Genomic DNA, 10,821 nt, shown 5'->3' with positions numbered 1-10,821 from the left:
AATTGTTTTGGTAAGCCCTTGTGTCCAAGGTTCCCTCTAATCTGTATGTGTGTGTGGCCACGCACAATAAAATTTTTTGCCGTGCAGTAACTTTTTAATGCCATGCACCTGCCCAAAAATGAGCTGGGCTGTGGCCTCCTACAGCCTTTGGGCGTGGAGTGCAGTGGAGGCACCAGGGCTGGCACGGGACACTTACCAGTGGTAAATTACCATTCAGCTGCACGGTGGCCACTTGGCTCCACTCCTCACTCCTCTGCTCCACTTTACTCCTTATTCCTCGCCTCACTGGCAGGTCTGTGGGGAGGAAGAGCAGCGCAGGGCAGGCAGCGGCTCCTCCCCGAGGTGAAGTGGGGGAGGCTGGGGCAGAGTCAGGCACCACATGGGCTCTGCCAGCTCCAGGGAACTGCTTCATTCCCCAGCCCCTTCAGGTGAGCTTTGCCCTAAGCCCTGGCACCATGTGTCTCCCTGTCCCAGGACAGTTGGAGGAATGGAGAACCTGCCTTGTGAGAGGAGATTGGTGGGTCATAGCCTCAGGCTTCAGGGCTTCTGCTGATCACCTGAAGGAGCAAGGAAGAGCTTGCCCCTCTCAGCTTTAAGCCCTGGACATTGGGCACAGCCAGAGGGGGGAGAAGGGCTGGGAGAGGGGGTGCTGGTGGCCCCCAGAGGTATCCCAGGTACAAGGACTGTAGGGGCTTTGCCTGCCTATAGCATGAGGCATGGTCAGTTGTCTAGGTCTGTTTGACCTAGACCTGCTACTGCCATAGCCAAGGTCTCAGTGCTCCTGTTGTGTGTCCCACGCCCATCATGTGGACCACAGTGGGGTTTTGTGGCAGGGGCTGCCCTGGATCTACAGTGTGTGAAAGGGGCTGGAGTGGATGTTGTGGACCCCTTTGCACAGTTGTCTGCCAACATGTGTAGGGGCCCTGCCTGGGATTTCCCAGCAGGTCCCTTCTAGTCTTATGCTCCTGAATGCAGGCATTCCCCTGGCATGTGCCAAAAGGGGGAGGCAGGACCAATTCGGGAATGGACCACAGCACTCCAAGTACCATTCCTCAACCCCAGGGCAATTTCACTTGGTGAGACTTGGCCAATTAATGGCCTGAAGTAGAATAATGGAGCCCTCCCCAAAGAGAAATTCCAGACAGGTTTTTACATTATATGACTACAAAGCCCCAAGTTGCTGTTAAGGAGTATCCTAAAAATTTAACACGAGAGCCATGTGAATGCTTATGAAGCTTATATATTATCCCTGGTTCAAGTTACAGGGTTGTAAAATGCTGCTGCCAGATAGCAGACTGGATCCTGTCTTCCTTGCTTCAGGAATCTGTTCCTTGGTGCTTGATATATGAAATTATGCAGAAAGCCATAGCGGGAAGCCAGAGAAACCTGAAAGTACTTCTGGAGTAGAGTGCAGAAACCAGTTGGAGTGAAGCATACAGCACAACAGAGACAGAAAATTTGGCCAGGGGCGCAACAGCCAGCCTCTAAGCTTAAAAAAATTGCCTTGGGAGTTATTAGCCAGATGGAGCAGAGAGAAAATTGTTTTTTTTAGCTCTGCCCAACAGATCCAAGCACAGGGAGCTCCATGAGATTCATCTTATCTAAACAAGAAGAAGGGCTTAGGGCAGGGGTGGCCAACCTGCAGCTTCAGAGCCATATGTGGCTCTTCTGAAGTCAATATGTGTCTCCTTGAATCTTTGCACAAGCACACGGTGACCATCTTCCATTTCAAGGAGACGCATATTTACTTCTGAAGAGCTGCACGTTGGCCACCCCTGGCTTAGGGTATGGATATGCAAAGCTTACTGTGGGAGAAAGTAACACATGCTTTTACCTTCTGGTAAGTGAAAAATAAAGCTAAGTAGTTTAGACCTCAGTGGGCATGTCTACACAGTGCAAGTCAGCACTGTTCAGAGATACCTGAGGTAGCTTTGGGGTTCAAATGGACCTCATATGGTCATGTAGTCCAGCTCCCTGCTCTAGGCAAGATCATCCCCGATGAAACCATTCCAGTCAAGTGTCTGTCTAACTTGCTTTTGAAAATTTCCAGGGAAACAGAGTCCACCACTTCTCTAGGTAGCATGTTGCAATGCTTAATTACCTTCATAGTTCTTCATAATCTCCAACCTAAAATTCACATGCTGCAATTTGAGGCCATTGATCTTAGTTCTGTCCCCTATGGTTCCTGACCGAGAAATAATATAGCTGTGTTTTGACTGTATTTATTTATATAATCTAATCTGGGTAATTACCTCTCCTTGATGGCACTGGACTTATGATCCAGATACTTTGCTCTGGGCGGACCCAAATTCTCAGACTGACCACAACCTTTCCATTTGATAACAGAAAAATCTTACTGATACACAGTGATAGCAGATAAGAATAATGCAAACAATTCTACCGGCCCCAGGACTGGCATCGGAGGGAAGGCACGTCTGGCCAGTACACGAGCTTCACTCTGAGGTTCTCTCTTAAATGTCAGATGTCAGCGTCCTGGAGGTTGGAGGCCGAGGCCCCCCCTCCTCCCCAGAGGGGTGGGTGAGATGGGCTGGTCGTGTACCCTCTGTCCATGGTGGCCTTGGGTTCCCCTCTTGGGGACCTTTGGCTGCTCTGAAATCCCTCCTTTTGTGTTCTTTTCTCTTCCTGATGACTCTCTGGCCACCACTGATTGGTCTCTCTGTGGCTGTCCTGCTGTTCACATTCTGTTCTATCAGCACATTCCTTTGTTTCACAAGCCCAACACGTGCACGTATCCTAATTTGGGCTTTCCCAGTCTTCTTCTAATTTTACCTGTTCCCCAAAACTGGAACTCGCAGAGGCCCTTTTGCTGCTTTTTTAATGAAAGGCAATGGACTTCCTTTGAGCTTTTAGGATCACTTCCTTGAGGAACAACCACTCACCTTGTACTCCCTTCCTCATTGGACCACGGTCCCGCAGGGCCTTGCCAACCAATCTCCTAGGTTTGTGGAAGTCAGCCTTCCTAAAATCTAGCATTTCTACCCTACTGGACGATTTCCCTAACTTATGGTGGATGGAGAAAGTGATCATCTCATGGTTGCTGTCACCCAGTTTCCCTTCGATCCTCAGGTTTCTCACTAAATCGTCTCCTTTTGCCAGAACCAAGTCTAGAAGTGCCTTGCCCCTAGTCGGCCCATAGACTTCTTGAGCTAAACAGAGTTCCTCAATGCAAGTGAGGAAGCTTTGCGAGTGATCGGATCTGGCTGAGTGTTCATCCCACAAGATGTCTGGGTAGTTGAAATCACCCCTAATGACCATGCTCTGAGAGTGTGCAGCCTCCTATGTTATGGAACAGTGCAGTACATGGCTTAATTTTGTAGTCTGTGTGTCTGTTTGTTGCTTGCCTGTGTCAGACACAGCCAAAGTTTGTCACAGACAGGCTTTTTAGAAATCAATTAACCCTTCCTGCTATGCTAGACCATTATTTTAATGCTTATCTACTTTACCTACAAGCCAATTCCCAAAAGCAAACCTCTAAATACCATTTTCTAGCCATCACTCCACTCCTGGTTAATCTGTTGAAAAGATGGTAAGACTTTTTTTTCTGCAAAGTTCTTTAAAGCTAGAAGGAGGACAAGGTGGACTCTCCTGCGCTATTTCTGTTCCCATTTTTTTCTGACTGAGAGGGTCCCCTGCTCACACAGATTTGGAAGAGATAACTTTACCCTTTATCAATATTGTGAGGTATACAGCAAAAGTGGTAGGCAGGGCCGGACACAGGCCTGGGTGAACCGGGCAGCCACCCATGGCCTGGAAAGAAAGGGGGCCCAAAAATGGTAATTTTAAAATTATTATTACCATTATCTCTGGTGAAGGGGGACCCAATACTAACAGTTCTCCTGGGGCTGCCAGGAGTCTAGGTAAGGTACTGCTGGTAGGTGAGACAAGGCATTTAGTCACTGTTTCTCAAGGTGACTATTATTTGACTTTAGGGATTGAATAGGCTCGGCTAGATTAAATATCAAGCGCACTGATGAAAGAAATTGGATCACTAGAAACCTCTACATTACAGAAAGTACAAATGGATCATTACAAATTGACCTTTATGCCAGGCTCTAATGGGTCAACTTCAAACGCCTTGTTTGCAGAGTAATTCTTCAATGATAATACACTGCTGTACACATAATTGACTACACACCAGTAAGATATATTTATTTCAGTATCGAACCTTCCCACACTTGATTTCAGGAACCAGTGTATATAAAGTAGAGGGTTTTGTGTGGCTCACTCCAACAGATCTTGAAGCTCTTCAGCTATCAAAATGAAGCTCACTGTGAGTATATATAATTATCCTTTCATAAGAATAATACAGCATCCAAGTTGTCTGTGACCCTATACTGTGGTCCTTTACACCTCCAGAACCGGCAGGAATTTCAGCGGACCTACACTGGTGGGTCAGACTTATTGCGGGGAAATTTAATTCTCAGAGGTTTCACTCCTTTGGGAAATTCAGCGTATCACAGACTACATTAGCATAAAGATCTGCGAACTGAGGCTTTATGTGAGACTTTTATGTATCCTGAAATTTATGCCCTGATCTAATGTCCATTGAACTGAATGGAGTCGCACTAACATAAAGTGGAGTGAGAGGGGTGGATCAAACACTTTCTTTAGCTTAGTATGAGAGGGCTTGGTATATTTTTTGCCTTTCTCAAATGTTTGTTTCAGATTGTGACTGCTGTGCTCCTGGGAGTTTTCTTGGCTCCATCTCTTGCTGTCCAAGTAAGTTCAACATATAATACCACTCTTGTCAGCCGTTTCTTTTCTGCTTCATATTCTGCGATGTGACAATCCATATTTCTTAAGGAAAAAATCTAAAATTTTCTTTGTACACAAAACTGCAAGATCACAGGCGTGGGTTTGCTCAGTAAAGAAATAATTATTCAGCTAGCCTATTAAGAAAAGAAGTTTGTCTAATTATGACAGGTAAGAAAGAACAATGGAAAAAACTGGGTCACATCTGTTGCAACTTTCCAAAATTCAACCGCCTTAATATTGTGCTGACATTTCCAAAACATTGTGGTTATGGTTGAATTGCTAGGAGGGAAAGAAAGATTTCTTCCATCAATGTATAAAATTCCACACCAATATGATAAATACTATGGGTCTGATTCTTATTTTTATAAGCCCCTGAATGCTGTTTTTATTCTGTAAAGGACAGCAGGGACATATATAAAATGTGGGACCAATTTAAGCTCCTTTTACACCATAAGAGGACCTTTGTTAAATGTGAATCAGGCCTTTTAAATCTATGGTGTTTTATAATAACACAGGAGAATTAATAACAAAAGATATAGCAGTTTTTATGAATGTTTCTGCACATGCAGTAATAAGAGGTTGAAACAATATCAAATGCATGTAATCCATTGGTAACTACAAAGCTAACTCAAGCTCATTGCAGGCATCCAATTGATTAGGCCCCAGTTATTAAAAATAACAAGGTCACTTGTTTTCAAACTGGCTTTTAGCTAGGAAGGAATTTTCTCCCTGTTGAAAATGAGTGTAAATTAGTGTAAGGTGTAAAGTAAAAATTAATGCTACAAACGCACAGGACTCCACACTTCTGAGCTGGAAAATCTGTTATGGATGATCATACTTAAATACTCACTCAGGAAGAATTTTAATTGAAGCCAACTGAACAAAACCTTATTGAGTTCTTACTCAGGCAAAATAGGCAAAACAACTACCGACCTCCAGCAGATCCATGCTGAGGACAAAGTAAAGCAGACTGAGAGCATTTCTGTACTGCACAATGCTTTTTAAAGCTATTTCAGGTAACAGAAGCAATTGAGTCATGTTACCACCAAGCTCTGCTGGGACTAATTAGCTCTTCAGCGAACCAGGGAATATTAGCCCTTGCAAAGTGCTGTGCTAACAGTTACACTGGGTAGCCAAGGTAGACCTGGCTTGAGTATGTTGGCATGATAGTATCAGTGATCTCCAAAGGCAGAAACACCCTGCTACATTGCTGTAATACAGTTTAAGAGCAGTGGATCTCAAAGCACTTGACAGAATAGAAGTGGATTAAGCAAGCTGGCTGTGCAAAACCTAAAAGCTGGTTAATTTTGTTTTTAAATTCAGGATGTGAATGCAGGACAAGCCGACTCTGACAGAAAATCCCATCAGGGTGTGTCTGTCGACTATGATAAGAATGTGGCTATTGTTACATCAAACAATGGCCAGCAATCATGGGTCTCTGTTTTGGACTACAAGACTGTAAGTGCAAACTACTATAAATGTGTTGCTCTTTTATTTATTTATCTTTTGGGGGTAGGTCTTTTTTTAAGGGAAAAAGTTTTATTAAAGTGTATTTGTCTTCAAAGATGAACTAGAATTGCTATTATTTATTGAGAAGCCAGGTTTTGCGGGTAATATCTTTTAGTAGATCAGCTGCATAACAGCGAGGGATAGAGAGTGTCCTTCCTCAGCTGTAAGGAAAGAAGCATGTACAGCCAAAGCTAAATACCAGATAAAATGATAGTTTGTGTTTAACTCTGTATGTAAATGAAAAGGTAAAAGAACTGAAGAGGGGTGCAAGTTAGGAGCACAGAGTGTTTGTCACTTATGGAGGAGCTGCTCAAACAAAATCCCTAAATAGCTGGGGTTTTATTTTATAGGGCTTTTTGGCAACCAGGATATTTTCCAAGAAAACCTGCATCCTTGTTAAAATGAACAAAGACAAGATGCCTGGTATTGAGGCTCTTCCCAAAGCCCTTGATGAGATGAAGGTAAGGTGAAAAGAGAATTGGAGAAATGATGGGTGGGAGAGAGGAAGTGTTCTTCCAATACTACAATGCAAAACTGAAAATATATGATCTTAACCTATTGGAGATACTGCTTGTTGGGATTTGTTTGTTGAAACAGCTTCCCCCTGGAAAGTGCTATTTAGATAAAACTTACTTTTTTGTAAAATCATATCAATTTCAATGAAAATTTTCATTTAAAAAAACTAGGAAAAGAGTGAGGAAACAGGTTTTTTTGACGTGTTTGGAATGAACCATTCCCATTTTTCTTGTTGAAATGACATTTGGGTTATTTGTTTCAGGGTATGTCTTAAAAAATGTTGTGTTTTCTTGAGGGTGATTGTTTCTGTGATTTGGGGTTTTTTGACTGTGTTTCAGCGTAGGGTGAAGTTTTTTTCGCTCTGAATTTTTTTAATTAATTTTGTAACTCTCTATCAGGAGATGGTAAGGGAGAATAGGGAGCAAATCCACCAATGCAATGGAAGTTTCTGGCCAAATATGAGCGTCTTAAGATTCAGCACAAGAATTAGGAAGGTCCTTGCTAAAATATTGGGTGAGCCACTCTGCTTCCTAGCCATCCGTTTTATAGTGTAGCACCCGAGTGCTACTTTCACCTGTACCACACCATGCACTGTCTCAGAAATGTCAGAAATAGGAGTACACATTTTTTATAAATGAATGAAGCTGTTCATTGTATTGAATGATGTTGAATGACTGCACCTGCCTTATTGATGTTTAGAAACCTGAAGGTCAAAGGCCTCCTCCAAATGAGTTGAGATACACTGTCTCAGAAAAGAAAATCCAGGACATCACCCAATATGGAGAAGACATTGCTGCTCTGTGCCATGGCTTGCCTGCTTATGAGGCTCATATGATGCAGGGTGAGTACAAGTCCTGCTAACTACTGATACAGTAAAACCATATAATCAAACAGAATAACTATTTCCGGAATATTCAGTATAAAGTGAGAAAATGAAGGAAGGTATCAGAACCTGAGCCAGATCTGAACCAGAATGGTTCAATCAAAAAGCTCATATCCAAAAAGTCAGTTTGATATAGTACTACGCTTTGTAGCTGCTCCAAGTTGGAGTTACACTTTTGTGGATGACACCTACCTTTAATAGTAAGGAAAGGAGTCAGCATGATATTATGGAGTGAACTTGGGACCAGAGTTCAAGGATTGCTATCTTCCCATCCATGAACTGCTACTGATTGGATGTGTGTCCTTGGGCTGGTCACTGAAACTGCTGCAATGGAACTAGTTGCACACTTAAAGGTACTTAAGGTGTTTTGCTGGACTGAGTCAGATGACTCAGTACTTTGTATGTTTTCCACACTTAGATTATTCACTTACTACCTCATAAAAAGTGGACATGAAGATTAGCTAGCTCATGTTTCTAAGGCTCTGTGAAAAAAATTAGAGCTTCAAAAGTGCCCAGTCTAATCATTAGAAGTCACTCTTAAGAAAATGAATCAGCACATATCAGAGTATTTGATCAACTGGATTTGTTGAGTGTGAAAAGAAATCAGTTAAACATTTTACAATCTTTTCTAATAACAAAATTCCTTGAACAGAGTAATAGAAACGCACTATTTTAGATTCATGTTGTCCTGCTGTAACAAAGCAGACGAGAATGGATGAAGCATTGGCTGCTGTTGTGGATGCCATCACCTAATGATGAACTTGTTTTTTTCTTTCTAAGGAGCAAACTTTTTCTATTTAGGAGGATGTCTGAATCTGAACATCCTGTACATCCTACGTATGGACTTATGTCTTGGTGTTTAAAAATAAGTTTTGGGCTGCCCTGAACCAGTCTTCCAATTTCCCCTGTGACTGGACAACACCATTTATCTTAGTGACATTCCATCTTCTGAATATTTGACTCTGTCTTCCCTTTATGATTTCTATGTCGAAGAAACTTAGACTGAGAAACTAACTTTCAATTAAACACATTTAGTGTTCATGTCATATGTGTCTTGTGTATTTTATTTATACTCTTCATCAGACATAGCTTGACCCCACACTGAGTCAGGAGATAGTGTTACAAACAAATAAAGGTTGAGTTTGGTCAATATGCAGGTGGGAGATCTTCAAAGAAAACCCAGGAGCTGCAGAAATTGCCACTGGATGGTGAATTTCGATTACAGCCAACATGAGCTGTTTTCAAACCAGGTATGTAATCTCATCAGTGTTAAATTCTAGTTCTCAAAATTTGTGTGTTTAAATGTTCAATTCCAGTGAAACATCAGCTATATGTTTTTGATGAAAGAATTCTGTTCTAGGCCAGAACAGAGCATACCAAATTATCTATGTGTTTGGACAATACAAGCAAAGTAATAAAGGTATCATTCCATCCTTTGCATCTTCACACACAGATGCAGCAATGGGGAGAGATCTTTGTAGCCATTTGACATCTGTGCAAAGTAGACATGACATGCAGCTATTTGTGGCCTCTTTCTGCTCCTTTTGCATAGATAAACATGGCGTTATTATTAACTTCTATGCTAGGTTCCCCCTCATTGAATAGGAGTTTGCTGTGCTTTACTTACAAACACAAAACAAGAATCAGATCCTGTGTCTATGCAGTTTAAATATAAGGCCAAGATTATATGTACAATAACAAGCAGACAATGGTGCATCTAAAGCCTGGGTAGCCACCAGAAACTCTGCAGTTGATCCTGGAAGCTGAAGCTAGTTCAATTTAGATTGAAAAAATATGAATATTTAAAAATGGAGGTTTTAACAGGAAGCACAATGTTCTATCGATGGCTGTGATAGATTATCTTTATTGAGTGATTTTTTTTAATCAAGATTTTGTGTGTGTGTGTGTATGTGTGTGATTAAAAAAAATCACTCAATAAAGAAAATCATATACACACATACACACCGGGCCATAGGGCTTCCTTTTAATGCCTATTTGAACTAGGGAAAAAAAATGATATATATATATATAATGTTTTCTAGTTCAAAGAGGCATTAACAGGAAGCCCTATGGCCTGGTTTACGGTCCAGCCAGCTGATAGTTCTTTCTGGCCTTCAAACTAATGAACGATGATTCTAGGAATTCTAGCAGAAAACAGGCAGCCATGTACAGTTGCTTAGTTCCCACCACATTTTTTTAACTAACCTCCAGAAGTATGAAATCAAAATGAGTTTCCTTGAAAAAGTCTGCAAAGGTGTCCATATATATTCCGGATTATCATAAATCAACCCTACTGGATATGACTGACCTTTTTCTACTACTTGTGCTACTGCTAGCATTTCCCTATCGTTGTTTCTCCAGATTTTCATTTCTCTTAATCCTTACATTCAGCCGTGGTGCTTGTCTTATCTGGACAAGACAAAGAGTGACAGAAAGAGGCACAAATCAAAGGTCAGGATGAATTTTAATTTATTTTTGGAATTCTTGCCCTAACCTACTTTCTCCCATTCTAGTACTGTGAACAAGAATGATAATTATTCCCACCAGGTAGTTTTAAAGCCAGGTTTCAGCCACATGCTAAACCACTGCTCAGCAACAACAACAAATAGACCTGCCATCTGTCATAACGAAGTCAAACCTACAAAATTTTTGAAGAAACCCAGTCTAGAATAAATCTGACCCATCAATAGGTGTTTCATTCATTGTTCTATCCATGCCTGGAGCAAAGCTGTCATGTCATATTACCCCGTCTGGTGGTTTATGTCCCTTAAGCACACCCCCTGCAGAGCATATGTACAAATGTGATGCTTGCTGCTTAGGTTTAAAGACCTTTCTGAAGATGACAGCACTACAGAGCAGATACAAAACGAGAGATGACAATGCAAACTCCCAGCACTTCACTGTCATTTGAGTTTACCACAATTCAGGCCTGAAGTAACCAGCTCTTAGAGTAAAGAATAGTTATCTACTTACCTACTGCTAAAACATGTTCACTTGTATGCCATTATTGAAAAACGGGACAGTTTTTTTACGTCTCCTAAAAGTACAAATAAATGTCTAATGTGATTGTCAAAAGAAGTCAGATGTGTGTTAAGTGGGAAGCAGAAAATCACTTGGGTACCAGACTCAAAGTTAGG

At 41.7% G+C, this 10,821-nt stretch overlaps 1 protein-coding gene across 1 annotated transcript; it reads left to right on the top strand.

The window, feature by feature from the left end:
• Nucleotides 1–4,201: 4,201 nt before the first annotated feature.
• Nucleotides 4,202–8,724, top strand: GKN1 (gastrokine 1). The gene is made up of 6 exons (XM_090052189.1): nucleotides 4,202–4,291; nucleotides 4,687–4,740; nucleotides 6,100–6,234; nucleotides 6,636–6,746; nucleotides 7,501–7,642; nucleotides 8,465–8,724. Exons 1-6 carry the CDS (start codon nucleotides 4,280–4,282, stop codon nucleotides 8,545–8,547), a joined length of 537 nt encoding a protein of 178 aa, XP_089908315.1. The 5' UTR covers nucleotides 4,202–4,279; the 3' UTR covers nucleotides 8,548–8,724.
• The last annotated feature ends 2,097 nt before the right edge of the window (nucleotides 8,725–10,821 follow it).

Source organism: Crocodylus siamensis, chromosome 6 (genome assembly GCF_052110815.1).
Source record: "Crocodylus siamensis isolate JL-2025a chromosome 6, ASM5211081v1, whole genome shotgun sequence".
Classification (NCBI taxonomy): Eukaryota; Metazoa; Chordata; order Crocodylia; family Crocodylidae; genus Crocodylus; species Crocodylus siamensis.
Note: the sequence above shows the minus strand (reverse complement) of the source record. Positions and strands in the feature narration are given on the sequence as shown.